Raw genomic sequence first — 17159 nt, forward strand, 5'->3', positions numbered from 1 at the left:
TGATTTTGTATTGTCTTTGTGTCAGGAGCCATTTTAAGAACAATTTATAACAAAGACAGAATTAGGCAGTTAATAAGTCATGAATAGTGCAGCAACTGTCGAGTTCCTGGCTCCCTTTTCAAGTGTAAAAAATTGTCTGTGCGGCTACGGTGTAACCCTGACCTCAAATTGGACCCATTACTCTGTTAGATTTTTGCTACTGTTTGTGTCTGTTTCTGTCACTTTTACTCACAAACGCGCGAGGCGCGATTGTGAACGGTGCGCGTGCGCGCACCGACAACAACAACCCACGTCTCTTGTTGACCTCACACACTCTTAAGGGGAATGTGGCTGCTACCCAAGGCACCCACAGCTGTTTGGTGAGTGTGTGTGTGTGTGTGTGCATTCCATGCGCATGAGGATGTCCATCTGTCGCATCATTGCTCGGAACGCAACACGACTTCCTGAATGGCAAACTGCTAAGTGGTCGTGATTTACGCTGACGTCACAAACGCTCATTCGTGGATTTGAGCACTCAAGGAAACCTCATTCATTCCTGCCTTAACTGGATTTGTCCTCCCATTGTTTCCATTAAGTTGATTATTCAACAGCCTGATCACACGAAAGTTCATCGCCGAAATTAGTTACACGGCGTTTGAACTAAGTCAGCTAATCGGCTGATTGGTTACGCTGACTCCATCTGACCGTCTTGCCACGAGAGTAGGATTAACCAAATACAACTGAATTTGACATAATGGCAGTCAAACATTTACGTCTGTACGGTCATTTGTGTGTTCCCGAGATTGCCACCCTTTTTTTCCACGATCCCTTGTCACAATGTTTATGTGTTTTGTTATATTTTTTCCTAATATGTTTCTTCTTCCATACAGGATGTTACAAAAAGATTTTGACGAGACACGCCGACGTCGCTCCAATAGTTGCGAAGGTATGTGCTAACTTCCTCTTACTTTTGATTCAATAAAATGTGTCTCTCTTTATAAAATATGTTTCCGAGGTAAGTGTTTTCAAGTAACCCCCGAAAGTGTTTACAAAGCCTCTAAATCATTTCTCGCCTAGGCTCATCTATGTTCAATAAAAATTGGAATTTTAATGAAACCAGACGGAGCACACATTGTAAGCAAAAAATAAATAAAGTATAAAAATGTGCGTGCAGTGATGGGCTCACACGAACACAACCGCAACGAAAAAACAGCACCACTGGGGTGACCTTGGGGGTCCCAAACCCCCCAAACGATGACATCATTCATCATTTTCTGTTTGGCGCAGGAAACAACTGACCTCCAAGCGCTTTCGCTGCATAACATAACATAACATGGAAATTATTTTACTGTTACTGACAAAATTCGGTCAAATATCCGTCCAATCGAAATGAAGCACGATTTAGCTTGATTATTTGACGCTTAGAAATCCCTGAAAATAAGAATATATTCTTCGAAAGGTTTAAATATGACCGAAACTGTGTTGCCCGACTTGTGAGAAAACTTCATATGAGGTATTATTTCGAGTCAGTGGGTTATGACACCACTTCGGCAAAGGGCTAAAATAATATTATGTCACAGTTGTGGGAACGCTTGTGCTGTGATTACCAGGCCATCGTACACCCCTGTGCTGCATTAAAAAAAAAAACTTTGACTCAGACAAATGAAATGTCACCAGAGGATGAAAAATCTCGTAAACTTAAAACGCGTAGTGAAGATCCTTGTAAAAACAAACTGAAAGTTATTGGATTCCAAAGGGCACCGCTTGTAGACATTACAAAAACAAATGTTTTTTTGGTGGAAATTAAATAAATCAATAAATGAATAATTTTGTCAGTCCGTAAGATTTTTATTTTTTTATTTTGTTCTATGTCCACGCATACATCTCACTGGGTGGTCGACGGCGCGTCGAGCTCCAGATGTTCACGCCGCCTTCACATCTGCAAGTCATCTGGTGCGCAAAGCACCTTCTCGTTTCCGGCCCCCCCCCCCCTCTTTCCCGCTATCCCCCGATGTGTTTGTGCTCGCACCGGGACGGTCTCGCCCTCCGCCGCCTGCACAGGCCTTCCTTTGTCACCTAATTAAACGTGGGCCCGCATAACGACCACCCTTTCCCCACCCTTCAACTATCAAACATTTGCGATGTGGAAGACCCGCGAAACGCAAATCCCGTGACACTTCGCCGTTCGATAGGGTCAGATTTTGCTCGGATGCTCTCTCTCTGCTTTGATAGCTACTTCTAAAAACGTTTAAATCCGCATATGCTCCTTTTACGCTCGTATCCTCGACCCGAGATCTCCATTTGACCCGTAGGCCGGCATACATCCAGACAAGTATGTAGAACGGCCTATTTTTGGCAAGACACTGATGGTTGGCCTCCCCGAGGACCATATTAGGACTTTTATTCCGAGCAGTTTAAAAAAGATGGTATTTAAGGGGCTCCCATCAAAGCCGACGCGCGGAATGTCTGATGCCGAGGGAGGCATCGGCTCCCGGCCTTCTAAAGCGCTTGGTAATCCACAAAGTCTCAAGTATGCGAGATGGACCAGATGATCGTGTTCTCCAGCAGATGGAAACTCTCTGTGATGATTAGAAGCAGAAAATGGCAATTCATAAACAACATAAACCGTCCCTGCGTTCAAGAATTTGATGGCTTATATATTTTGCCTAGTAAAACTGCCTTGTTAGCGGCTAACAGATAGCGGCCGAGCCGCCGCTAAACAGCTGAATGGCAATACTGAAGTGGAAATGTATCTATTTCTATCACTTTTCTTTCAACAAACTATGGAATATCTCCCAAATGGCTGTTTCAAAAGTAACCCCCGTTTTCAGATTCAGCGACACCAAATGACCCGAAAGCTGTTGAAAAGTTCTTGGCAGCAAAACGTAATGTCGACAAGCGTAGCCGTTGGCTCTGATTAGATTTGATTTAACACCTCCGATTATAATATTACTGTTAGTCTTCCATCTTGTAACACATGGCCAAGGTCCAAGAAACACAAACCTCTTCTCGCCTCAACACTTTAAAAACCTCAGCGAGAAATGTTTTGCACTCACGTCTGTCAGAGCGCAGCCACCCGATGCCGAAAGACTTTAGTAATCTCTTCTCGCTTGTCAAGCACGCAAGGATGTAAGTTAATACTCTCGCACCGTGGTCTGCTTCAGCTGGACGAAAAGGCTTATTTGGCTACCCGCGGGTTTGTTTTAACAAGTTAGGAGAACATCGAAAATGTCTTTGGAAAAGCTTGTTCGGTCACACCTCAGCCCAAGATGAAAATTAGCGCAACATTAGCGTAGCGTGTAATTGATCCGCATGGTTTAAGGAAAGGATGCTCAATGGTTTATGGCAAAGTACAAATCCCCCCCAAAATTGTACAAAATTAGAATGGGAACAGTCATTGATCATTTTGACATGTCACATTTTAAAACCACGATAATAACACTTTTGAATCACGAGCCAAGGGACCAAAACAATGGCTTCTGCGATGAGTCGCAGATTTATTCTTTTAGCATTGTGAAAACTGATTCACGAAAGACACTTGGATCAGTCAAGCTCTAGTTTTAAGGCAACATCCTTTTTATTTCGTCCGGATGCTAATTGTTAAATGCTAACATCCACGCAGACCAGTACATCGAAGGCGTTGCTGATCTCCTCGCTTAAGCCTGGCAAATGATAAAATCCTCTCAGAATAGGAGATTACGGAATTGAATCCCACCTCGGCATAGTATATGGGCATCTCCTTAAATCAGCTTTTCCCCCTTTGTAAGACCCTCGCTTATTAGACGTGGCAAAATTCGACATGGCCTCGTATGACTTTCCGAGACAGCTTTTTGTGGGAATTTATTTTTCTGTTTCACCACGCCCACTTTTTCTGTGCGCCGTATCAAAGCGTATAGTATCATCTGATGTAAATTGGCCGTTGTGTTGGACTTTGTGCAGTCGGGCCAGTTTCACGTTCTGCCTGTGGGCCTGCGCCAGCGTCTCCGATCCCACGCTTGCCAATTTGGAAATTATCATATTATGAACAGAATAAAAAGTGACAACATCCCTCTGAAAAACAACGCCGAAGCCCAAATTGATTCCAGACATGTATTTTCACAAGCGATAAATTTCTAGTGTGATGTTTTTATTCTTTTTTTTTTTTTCTTTTATTATTATTTTGCAAACCAAATAAAAGGAACCTGGTTGGGAATAAATAATAATTAATAAATAATTTCAAAACATGAAGTTATTTATTTTTTTAGGTTTTATTAAAAGGAAATAACATATATTGCCCGTGATATCAGTTTAGGTGACGAGAGGCATCCGTGTAGACAATACAACTTTTTTTTTTTTTTTTTAATATTTTTTTTTATCATCACTTCATTCACTGACAGCAAATTGTGGATTTCGTTTGTGTATGGCTACACAGAGTTCCGTTTGAAGTTATGGTTTGGCCAAATTTATAAATCTTTTGTGTGTGTGCCCAAACAAATCTGAAAATTGTCGCTGATAGTTTGCAGCTATTTTTTTTTTTTTTTTTTTTTTACATTTGTGGAAATTGCTGTGTGTGTCCCATGTTTGCTATGCAGCCACACTGGTCAAGGCACATAATAAGTCTCATGTGAAGCACCTTAGCAGCCCGGCTCGGCTTTGTAGTCCATTATCGTTCATTCCTCGTCATATTTTTTGGTTCCTTTGGAAGCAGACTTCTTTCAATAAATAACACAAATATATTCATACGTATAGATTTAGATAAACATGTATAAACTACATGCATTTCATATAATTTAAATAACTTATATATATACAGTTCCCCTTCACACCCTGACTCGGATGAGTTCCTCCAAAACAGCAACGCTGCAAGCAGCTCGCCGATTTGCAGCATGAAAGCGGACCCACGTCTTTCTTCAGTAGGTGTCGTTTTAGATGGCCACCAAATTGCATGATCCCGTGGCGGAGAGCTGGAAACGGAACGTAGGCCGGGATGTTTACGTCCTGTGACGTTTTCTGGACAGTGCGCAAACGCAGGACGTGTCGATGCGTATCCACCTCCAGCCGACCGAATTGCGAAGCTGCGTCAGCGCCCGTACGTAAGTCTGCGTGGTCTTACACTGGGAGTTCCAGTTCTTGTCGTCGATGCCCCGACAGCCTCCCTTAAAAGGTCGAGGGGTCCGACAGCGCGTTTCGTAAAAGTATTGTTTAATATCCTGCGCCGTGCTGGTTTTAATTTTGTCCAAAACTGTAACCGGGGTCCCCCTGGTGTCCACCGCTTGAGTTTTATCAGTCACCCACTGGCTCTCGCTGTCGCACACCGAGTATTCCCCGCGATAACTCTTGTGCTCCGTGTAGCGCTTTTTCCGGGTCTTGTTCACGGACGTTTGGCCCATCAGTCCGCCGCTCACAAAGTCGTCCGCCATATACAGCGGCGGCGGTTGCAGCGGCGCCCGGTCGCTCAGCAGCACCCGGGGCGAATTAAAACGCTTGTGCTGCCTCAGTAGCTCCGAGTTCAACATCATCACCTGGCCCTCGCCGCCCCGGCCCGCCTCCTCCCTCCAGTGCTCCGCGTCGCCGTCGGCACTGAGGGGAGGCGGCAGTGATTCCCGGTGCTCCGCGTCCCTGCTTTTCCCCTGCTGGCTCTGGTTCCCCCGGTTCTTCCGTCCGGTCAGGTCAGCCTGGAGAAGCTGTATGATGAGGGAGTTTAACGGATCCGGACTTGTCGGCGGGAGCTGCTGCTGCTGCTGTTGCTGCTGCTGTTGTTGTTGCCCCTGGCGACTGTTGTCCATGTTGGTTGCCTGGATACCATAGAGGTACACGAGGACCATCATGTAGAGCAGGATGGACATCACTAGATTCACCTGTAAGATCTGCAAAGACAGACAGGAAGAGAGCAAGTTTGAAAGGGAATTCAGTTCTCCATGTACGAGATGTTTATCTCGGCTCGGCAACTCACTGCATACCAAAAAGCCCCAAATCCGGCTTTTGTCGGCCTTTTTACTTTCCAAGGTGAGGATTTTAAGCGACACCCAAGTCGTCATTTTGTTGTTTGAATTCTTCCCGGGATGAAACTTCACGTCAGCTGACAAACGTACACAATGTCAGAGGCGATTTCGACAACACGTGCTTGTTTCCGTCGCAAATTAGGCCCCCGGAAGTAAAACCCCCCCAGGGTACAATCCTCCTCCACTTCCTCTTGAAAGAAACATCGTTTACTCCAAAAGGACTTTGAAAACATAGTGATAGTAAAAATAAAAAATAAAATACCCGTGTAAAAAGATGTCCAATTTTCTGCCTCCATTATTTCAGAGCCACAAATTGACTAAGCTGTTTTCTACCCCCCAACACACACGCATACAGATCAGGCGCCATTCCGCCTCCTAATCGACCCTTTCCGTTGCTTAGCCTCAAGTCTTATTTTATCTTCCCCTATTGGCCTCATTGATAAGTGCTTGACTCAAGGCTATACAGCTGTTTTGTTCAAAACCCCGGAATTCTCTTGACGTCACGTGGACATGATCTTCATTTCACAATTACATACACCCTCAAGTTCTGCTATATTTCCATGCGCATATCACATTTAATGCCCATTTTAATTTCCTCTAGTATAATAATGACTTGCCAAAAGCAGTGATGAGGTCTAATCTGATTTCATTGTTCAAGAAACGACAAGAGTGATCACTGAATAGCCGACCGAGCGTGATTATCCAAAACTTTTCCTCCATGTTGCTTTCTGCGAAGACTAAATGCATTCTGTACATCCTGTAAATTACTCCCCGTGGCAGGTTCAGGCAGGAAGAAGCATTTGAAGCCTCGGGGAGTCCAAAGAGAATTCCTCGCATTCACAAGAGTTTTGCAAAGTTGCGTTCAGTGTCAACTCATGATCGGCCTTTTAAAACTTTATTTGGTTACTAGCTTAAAACAACAGTTGTTTTTCTGCCTAGCTCTCGAAAGTAGGTGAGCCGGAGTTACCATGGCGACAGTTTAACGCTATCCACCCGCATTACAAGGATCGTGAAGCGCCCGCTGGTCGTTTTAAAATCAAATCACGACATGTCATCGGCATCATCTGAAAAATGCTTTGCCCTAAAGTGTCATGGAGTCATAAACGGCATGAAACATGTTTACAAGAAGGTCATCAAGCGCCTGTGAGACTTGCTCAAGGACAATTTGTTTTTTCATGTGACATTCAGATGGTTTTGTGGTCAAAATAAAACCGGGCAAATCTGGAATGCTAAGTTTCGGGGGGCTTTGTCTAGCACCGCCGCAATGCTCCATGTGATTTAATTTTTAATTTTTATATAATACTCATAATTAGTACTGGCTCCGTCTTCTTCTGGTGTCTTGCCAATGATCTGGGCCGTTTTATCGATGGTGACAATTGAAAGTTTAATTGTGCAGATGTCTCCTCAAAGGCTAAACGAGGCGGATTCGACAAGCGAATAAAAGTCAAATAGATCAAGTCAGATAACACGTCGGGGTTGTACAGAGTGGATTAAAATCGTTAAAAAAAATTGTGTGGGGGGGGGGTCAACAAGGGCTGTAAGGAACTGAAATTATTTCAAGGCCATTTTTCTCCAGAATATGAAAGGAACACGTTTTTATTTTCATGTTTAATATCCTGATGAAACGTGTATTTGTTTGTTTGTTTGTTTTCCCTCCTGCTGTCTTTCATTGTCACTAAAATAAAAGCAGGCCAGGGCTTAATGAATTTTTTTTTCCCAGTGTCAGCGTTAACCACACAACCCATTGTTTGATTCCAGCATCAAGATCTTATCAATAATTCTCATCAAGCTGCAGAAAAGGATGTTTTCTTTTATATCAGAACCAAAGCGGAGTGTTTTGTCAACATAATAACCAATCACATCAAAATAAGTTTGTTTCATGTGGAGCTCTTCTTTGTTCTTTGGCAAAACTTTTCGGAATACATTTCCCAGTTGCATTTCGCACCCGTAAGACTCTGATTAATGGATCGGATGCTTGATGAAACCGCAATATTTTATGCTGACAATTCCCACACATGCTGTTAATGACAAAGCGGCTCAATCAAACAGTACAACAATTCACTTCTTTATATTCCGAGTATCGGGTTTGCGAGGCCATAAATATACATTAGTCACATGGTTGCAGCGTGACACGGAATGTAAACGTTCCTCACAATGATGCAGCAGTGTTTAACAACTCTCAAATTAAGCATCGAACTGAGATTAATATATTTCCGATATCCCAAAATAACCGCGTAGCATTCACTTAATGAAAAGTCTTGTTCAGCTTGATGTTGACAAACAAGGCAAAACTCATAGCTGGGCTCAACACAAGGTGTCAGTCTTGAGGCGATGAGCTATAAATATTTGAACACTCACATAACGGATATAACCACACTCACAGGCATATATTCTTTATCTTCTGCAAAAAACAAGTAAACATCTCCATGTATTCATTACTCAGTCTCCAGGAGGCCAAAGTGTAAATATCAAAAGGAGCAGTGCAGTGTCCATTAAATTGTAGCAAACAGTGCTTGAGTAACTTTTTATAAATTAAATTAAATATATATATATATTTTTTCTATGCAACAACACTGTTTGGTTTTGTTCTGCAGGTTCTAATGAAATTGTCCAACCATTGCAGCACCTTGCCGGGACACGAAGGTAAGATTATTTTAATGAGCCTTTGTACTTTTTTTTTTTTTTCCAATTGAAATTTAGACCAAAGTAATTGAACTTGTGGGTATGGCTATAAAGGTAAGAGATTTGTCATTCACGGTCGGAACGGCGTGCGCTCGGAGGCAGCCTCGTGTTTATTGGAGCCTTTCCATCACTGATATTACATTAGGCGCGGCTATGAATTATAAACTGCTTATTGAAGTGGCGTAACGACGCAGCGGATATAAACATAGAGCTTAAGAGTTCAAATAAACAACACCGGAGGAATAATCGCCATCACCACAGTGACGACGTGAACACGGCCACTTCCCGTTGATAGTACAGACCGGGCGGGCGCTTAGTGTCCAAGCTTTACAGGGACAGTGTGCCAGCCAAAGCAGCAAATCCTCCCCGGGGATTTTCACCCCCGCGACGTCTGAGCACTAATACTGCCCAGTCGACTCCAGATGTTTGTACGGCGAGAAAAAATGTCAAACGTGGAGAAAAATGTCAAGCGCGAGGTCATATCCGCGGCTTGTTTTCTTGCCAATTTTTTTTTGTTTTTTTAAAATCCTTCTAATGATCCTAATAATAAACAGCACAGACTAAATTAAGCCCAGGAACGATGAACAGCAGGTCACTTCAACGCAAGAGTTATGTTTTGAAGTCAGAATTTGATACAGATCTACGTTTCGTCCTCCGACCTAGCACAGGAGGTTGTCGAGCTCAGTTAAGAGGGAAGGGCAAAATTCCAATGATAATAGGGAATTTCGACCGACCTTCAGGCAGGTGAGTCATCCAGCTATTACGCAGGTTGTCAGCGGCTATGCTAGCAACAGCTGATTTGATGGATTTCAGATCTTTGTTTACACACTTGTTGTTTGAAACGTCATTATTTCATACCCTTTGTTCTTTGTCTCGTGGAGTACATCTTGTTTCGAGATGAATCGTACGATACCAAAATGTGATTCATTGCCACTTTTTCCCCAATGACACGGTGTTGGAGTCTTGTCATGGAAAATGTTTATCTCGCCCTCCAACTGCTCATTTTATAATCACGCCACAATTAGCTGGCAAGATTTGTATCCCCCTCACCCCTCTTATATAAAAAAAAAAACAGTTGCTGTTGTCAATGTGGTTAGTGATCAACAAAAGTTTGCTTCTATGAGCCAGTGAAATGTTCCTTTTCACGGTGTCCGACAAATAGTTGTCGGGCACCCGTAATTCCAATGTCAGTGAGCTCCGAGACCTGTTTGCACTCACAGGAAAAAAATTGTTGGACTCCAAACAAGCCGTGTGTGTATAAAACAGAGAGTACAGTTGATTCGGTATTATAACCGAATCGCCCTCAGAGATCAGGGCAAGTTAATCCAGCGTCAAGCCTAATGGAATCACCTACACAAGAATAGACTGGTAAGGCTCTACAGTGGCTTTGACCTTCCTCAGTTGTGTGTGTGTTGGTAGTATTTTATAGTCTGCAGCCTCTGCACTTGTTAATCATCTGGACACAGCGCCCAGCAAACTCGAGGAGCACAACTGCTTCGCCACTGTCGAGACAAAGAACATAAATTCAAATGCAGGAATTTAATTCTATAGATTTTTTTTTTTTTTTTTTTTATGGGGGGGAGTGAGTAGATGATTAACTGCCTAAAGTTTTGTGTTGGGTGACCAAGTGTACTTCACTTTGACTTGACATTGAAACTGGGCACCTTTTTTCCTAACAATTATTTTTTTTATTCTAGTGCCGTGAAGAGAAAAAAAATTACCCCCTTACTGATTTCACATTTTTCTCTTGCATATATATACATATCATGCTTGAGCGTTTTGGATCAAGCCAATTTTGGACAACCCAAGTAATAAATACAAATTCCAGTTTCTAAATGAAAAAGACTGTCCTGTCAGTCAGACAAAAGTGAAGTAAGCCAGAAGATCTCAAAAAGCAACGCATCGTGCCAAGAGCGCTATGACGACTCATCTAGGAGTTCACAAAAGAACCCTGAATGGAATCCTGAGAATTTCAGGCCTTTCAGCAATAAGGACGACACCGGGCAAAAATAGAATGCATAAGTGAGGCAAAAACCACTACTGACAAAAACAATACAAAGGCTTGGCTCACATTTGCCAATAAACGTCTGGGTGATCGCCCAGACATTTTCACAAATATTCTGTCAATATTTCCAAATAGAAAAACAATTTTGTCTGTGGCAGCTCTGTTACTTGAGGACCTCGACAAAATCCAGACTTGAATCCAATTCGGATTTATTGTATTACCAATTCTGTGACGAGTCATTCAAAATTGCTTTTTTACGTAGGCTGGGATAATTTTTTACAATAATAAATTAAATGATTAAGGAACTCCATTTCATAATTACTTGGGCTGTTTTTATGTGATATTCAAATCAAACAAGAGTGTGGCGAATGTGGAAAAAAAAAAATCTGGGATCTGGAGAGATCCAACTCTTTTTCACGGTACTGTATATTTAGCAGTCACATCTGAAGAACATCCTGAGGCCCAGTAACTCCTGGAACAGCTTTAATCTATTTTACTAAGTACAAGCAAACAATCACATTAAAATGATCCAATTTGTGGAAAACAATCGTAATTGTTCATTGTTGATCGATCCTAATCAAAAAAGTTGGTAGCAAGCCGCACTGAGCGCACATGATCCACCTCAAAATACGGAAAACAATAGAAGATAATATTCAAGTTTCCGTTCGGAAAAGCGCCTCGATACAAGATGCAGTGGCGTTGATATTCTTATGATCCCCGAATGAGCTATACTTTTCATTTGATGTTTTATTTTTCCGTGTAGCCCTAATCAATCAAAATGTTCCGTAATGTGCTACGTTGAGATCTAAAAAGTTGAAAGCGTGTAGTGACAGACTTGACATGTTAAAGTGGCCACCATAAATCCTACATTTCTGCAAAGACTTTCACTTTATAACCTGGAATGTAGCTGACAACTTGTCTTACTTTAAATAAAATGGAAATGACTGCTTAACATTAGCCTCAAGGCGAGATAGCGATTAGCATGCTAGGAGTCAGCTGCCATTCTGCTAATCAAAGAATCTCATGTACAGCAATAATATTTTCGAACTCTCAACATTTAAAACGTGTTCTGTTTGTACAGTATACAGCTGAAACCAAACGGTACCGTCGTGCGTATGATTTAATGTACCCCTGACACAATGTAAACAATAAGACGAAATCATTCTGATTAGTTGCACATGTCCGTCCAATTCCTCTCATCCCACTCTCCGCCGGGACCGCACGAGTCGGACTTTCACTTTGTTCTCCCACTGACTAATAAAACGGAGATGAGTGGGCAGATGCACATTAGGGTGGATCTTCTCGTCTGCGTGAATGCATTTGGATCGTAATGTCACGTATTCGGCAACATTGAGAGGAGTTTTATCGGCGGCACATTTAGGATTCAATATTTAACTTCATTGCAGAGATTAAAGTTAGGATTAGTTTTATTTTAAGGTTCGGGTTAAAACCAAATGGCAGGACAAGCAAGGATTAGGTGTGTGTGTGTGCGCTTGTGTGCGGTTGACACACTGGGCAGCGAATCGTGCCCGGCGGCCATTCGAGCGTCTGTCAGTTCAAATATCAAAGCGGCCACTAACCAGACTAACACGTTGCCACAGATCACCCACGGGTATCCCGTGGCACTTTGACAGATCAGCACTCTGCTGCCAACTTGTTCACCAAGTTTACGCTTGTATACTCTCGTTGACAATCTTTCCAAAGTCAACTAGGATTCGGTCGCTAGGCGATACGGAAAACGGATGCCGTAGAATTCAGGAGTCCATTTATCAGCGTTATTCCACCGCTCTTATCAGCAGGTCGCAGAGGCCACGTTTGAAAAGTGGAAACACAAAAGATGAATGGGGATGTTGAAAAGTGGGGCCGTAAAAAGAAAAATGAGCTCCATAAATATTAGGGCAGCAAAAGTGAGGGAGATAAAGTCAATCATTCCAAACAGAGGCATAGATTAGCGGCTCGGAACCCGGCGGTCACCCGACCGAAGTGTCGGGAATTCGTTAGCCTACCTCGGAACCGCTCGATCGCTATCTGCGCTTCCCGTCCGTCACGATCAATAGAGCAACGAAGACGCTGCTCATGATTCACTTTTTACCGTCAGAGTTACGTATTTGGATTCTATCAAGATAAACGCGAGTCCGCGGGCAATAACCCGCGTCGTTCGTTTCTTTGCCCATCGTGCCGCGTGATTGCCCGAGAGAAAGCCGCGCGCGCGGCATGCGTTTAATCAAACGCCCGATGCATTCTTCGCTCGTACAAGCCGTAAGAATGCGCCGCGTATAAACACTCTGCGAAAAAGGATAAACAATGACGGGGCCGGCGGGGCTGCGAAAATTACAACCGCGTAAGATGAAAGGACTCAACCCGATCCAAGCGCCGGCGATGTTTTTAGTTGGCACGAAGACGATAGGGTTCAAAGGTCAGTCTTTTTTTTTTTGTGTGTGTGAAAGAAGCCCATCAAGGTATTCTCTTGTCTGACAACTGAAATTCCAACACTCCAGTATCTCGACGTCTTCCCAGGAGAGCCTCGCGAAGAGGCCGAGAGAAACAAAGAACACACATTGAAGGAAAATTCTTCTCCTTCTCGTCTTTTGTTGTGAAACCGGTACAGTTGCAACCTGATCGCTACTGTAAAATCTGGACTCATCTAACCACATGATTTTGAATCCAGATCCTTATCGACACGTGCTTTTTTTTAGTTTACAGAGCTAAGTGTCTGCTCTTGCAAGCAAAAGCAAACTGTTAAGACTCTTGGGAAGATTTGACGACTCCTTCCAAAGTAAACACTTTGTGGAGATCGTCTCGAAAAGCGACCCGGGATTTTTTTTAACATGGCTGTCTTTTGCTAACTATGCAGAGAACTCCAGCAGTATGGCAAAAAGAAATTGTCAACAAACCCTCCTGAACAAACCGAATCGACGCAGCTGTCGCCCAAAACGATTTGGCATCTTTTTCGCGGGGCCTATAAAGTGGACATATGTAGCGCTGGCTCATGCCTCGTCTCCTAATTCCTTCACCCTGCTGCTCGCTTGCATGGCACAGGCCGGAGGGCATCCAATCCGCCGCTGCAACAGCTGTTCTCCAGCCCCCTGCACGCGGACAAGCGCTCGAGTTGACTCTCAGCGCGGAGGGAAAAAAAAAACAAAAAAAACGAAACCCTCACACCTGCATCGCCAAGCTGTCAAGCCGTCGCGTTTCCGAACTTTACACATTGACCAACTTTCCTAAAAGTTAAAGCTCAAAAGAAGCCTTTTTTTAAATTTTAGTATAAAGTGTTTATATGAGTCGACAAGGCTTCACGCCTCCCCAAAATACAAGCTCGACCACATCAGCTCGTTCCACTCCCTCGAACACGTCCGCACGCCTTTCCTCACAGCTCCAGGGGACGCTCACAATATTTATGCGTAACTTCTCGAAACCCAACCCCTCTACCTGCACAAAAGACACGGGGGGGGAGAAATCTCTCCTCCCTCTCATCTGTGCTTTTGTATTGGCCGGGAGCAGCTTTTTAAATATATAACGTGTTGTACCCCCAAAAAAAAAAAAAGGTCAATATTTACTCTGCAGCCTTTCAAAGATCTTAACGCCGCCTTTGCCAAGTTCAGTTCCGCCACTTGAAGACTACCACAGTTGTAATTTTTTATTATTATTATTTTTTTTAATCAGTAACCAAAGTTAGTCCTCCTACCGTAATAAAGGTAACCATAGCAACGGCCGGTTAGTATCCAACAGAGTCGACATGAAGGTGATTTAATTCTTGGACAGAATCCTCTGGCGAAAAACTTCTATCTATCTGAGGAGGGCTGCCGAGCGCCTGCGCACCACCGCCGCCACACTGCTTCTGGAAGGAAGGAAGGAAGGAAGGAGAGGATCAGGGTGTGCGTAATTCTCCCTCTCCCGCTCTCTTCCTCTCTCCTCCCCCCCTTTTCTCACCCCTTTCCAACATAATCTACACACACTCTGATTCAGGACAGATGGCTCTCGGCGCAAAGAGCTGCTATGCGCGCGTATGAAGCCGCTGCGCACCTGAAGTTTGGAAATGTACATTGCGTAAACATGAGAACAATATTTTTTTCATCTATGTTTTATTGACATATTTTCCGGAGTTGACTACGCTGTGATGACATTCGAGTGGAAGTCAATTAATCGATTTAGCCGCAATATGGTGTCACGAACCGGTTTCACGTCAAGACATGGCAAAAATACATTTGAAATATTGAATTTTAATTCAGTTTTAATCCGTGCATTTTTCTTAATAAATCGAACGGTCTCATCGTGTATTTTGTAGCGATGGCTAAGTTGCTGCTGACGGACGGATGAGATTAAATAATAATGATAATAATAATAATAATAATAATAAAAATGAAGTTTATTTATAATGCACATAATATAACAGTAATAAAACCGTTTTTTTTTTTTTTTTTTGGATACTTAATCGGCACATAGAAGTGTTCGAAGGGCTCAATCAAGCCTCGTTTGTTACGTCAAGTATCCAGTGCGTTTAAATGCGACGAAAAATATATTTCTTGTTGGAAAATTCCTTCCATGACAAAGCATTCATCATACATCACGAGAGCTCCCTGTTTCGGCGTCCCTTTTGCCAGCGTCATCCTTGTAGCGTGCGTTGCATTTTTAATGTCCACAATGGCAATGCTTTTCTTCACGCAGTCCCTCGGGCTCGCCGCATGACGCCTAGCTGGGCTGAGTAATTATTTTCCTGGACCAAAAGTGAAATCATCAAATATGAAAGCAGCAAGGCGAAAGGGGGAGGTTTGTGTGTGTGTGTGGGGGGGGGGCTAAGGGGCAAGAAAAAACAAGTCAGCTGACAGATGAAACTATGAGTCAGAAAAGATGAAGAGAAGTGTGATGTTAGAAGAATGAGCAAAATTGGATTGCGCTTTTTCAATTTTGAAATCCTCACCAGAAAAAAAAAGTACATTTTGACATCTTTGTTGACATCGGGCATCGAGAACAACGGCAGCAATAAACAGCAAACACGCTTCCTATTGAAGTCATCGTCGGGCACATGGTTGACGTCAGCGCACTTTGTTTAACAAGACTCCGATAATTAATTCGTCAACAAATAGGTGGACAATGGCAAATTAACAGGGAACGTGTTTGCAATGTACACAAGAGGCTAGCGAACTTCATTTTGCCGCTGATGGAAGGCGAGTTGATTTCCTCCGCTCCATTTTTCAGAGCAAACGCGTCGATGATAATCAGAGCAGAAGACTGCATTATTTATCCTACGCTCTTATCTGGGAGAGAGAGAGAAGCATTAGGAAGGAATCGCGGATGGAAGGGAAGGTGTAGCAAGGTTAATAAAGCCTTTTGAATTTTTCAACTCGGAATAAAGTGCTTTGACGTCAGGAAAAATCCAAGCATTTTTTTTTATTTATTGCTGAGCAGGGTGTGTCCTTGTGAATTTCAGAGCATTTTTATCATAACATTTTATTCTAGAATAATATGAAGAACCACGCTGTAAAAAATGGATATAATAATTTTTTGGGGGGGGATTAAAGCAACAATTTAAGTTGAAATTGCCTTGAAATTTTTATTTCACCCAGCTTTTTTTTTTTTTTTTATATACAAGCAACTTTCCCCGACTTAGCAATTGACTTTGCTGTGTCACTTTTTCACGACTCAGCATCCCTCCGTGATGTCCCCACACGACCTTTACACCGTTTCCAAACAGGGCGTTGCTTTGCGAACATTGGCGCTTCGGCAAACCTACCCTGAGTCAATAAAGTTTGCGTCGGATGAAAAGAAAAAGGAAAAAGTAGAGCTTAGCCAAGCCTCTGTTTGGATGATGCGTATATCCAACCATGTTATACACACACAACATACATTATGCATATTTCCCATCAATTATTTGCTCAAAATTAAATAGATGCTTTTTTCCGTGAAAAATACATGAAAGCAGCCAATCCTGGCAAAGGTGTTTCCTAGTCTTTGACCTACTTTCTACTAGTTACAAATTCCAGCATGGAAAGTGGAGCGTGAGTTCTGTGTTAACAAAAAAAAAAAAAGGACAAAGTACCTGTGGTGGGTTGAAGAGAAATGGAAAAAAGGGCTTTCCCTACGTTAATGACAACGAGTAGCTACAAGTAGCGTTTGCAATAAATTTACAGTAGTTGAGCGATGATGTCATAACTCTGTCTTGATAATGGCACTGCTTCCTGTTTTAGTCTGGAAAATATTTATTGTGGTGAGAGCATCCATCACCCTTGTTTTCGCTACAATAATTCACATTCTGCCATTTTTGTGCGCCATTTGTTTTACGGACCGGTTGCTTTTGGCTTCACGTATCGAGACGAGCTTTTTACTGGTGTCTGGGTCGAATTCCCACTTTCATGGATCATCGCTTGGCGGCGACACACTAAACCATCACACACAAGTTGGATTTTTTAAAACTGAAACAAGAGGAGAACATTTCAGAAGACATGACCACCAAGATGATTGCGAGAAACTAGAGAGGACTTTAGATTTTGGAAGGGGGGGTGGGGTAAGCGGAT

General features: G+C 42.8%; 1 protein-coding gene across 1 annotated transcript; it reads right to left on the reverse strand.

Annotated features, from left to right (window-relative positions):
- Nucleotides 1-4229: 4229 nt before the first annotated feature.
- On the reverse strand, nt 4230-14350 carry ntf3 (neurotrophin 3). Its single transcript, XM_085901967.1, has 2 exons — nt 14333-14350; nt 4230-5825 (listed from the first exon to the last, which is right to left on the reverse strand). Exons 1-2 carry the CDS (start codon nt 14348-14350, stop codon nt 4950-4952), a joined length of 894 nt encoding a protein of 297 aa, XP_085758093.1. The 3' UTR covers nt 4230-4949.
- Nucleotides 14351-17159: the final 2809 nt, after the last annotated feature.

Source organism: Syngnathus leptorhynchus, chromosome 21, assembly GCF_054491065.1.
Source record: "Syngnathus leptorhynchus isolate UIUO chromosome 21, UIUO_Slep, whole genome shotgun sequence".
Classification (NCBI taxonomy): Eukaryota; Metazoa; Chordata; class Actinopteri; order Syngnathiformes; family Syngnathidae; genus Syngnathus; species Syngnathus leptorhynchus.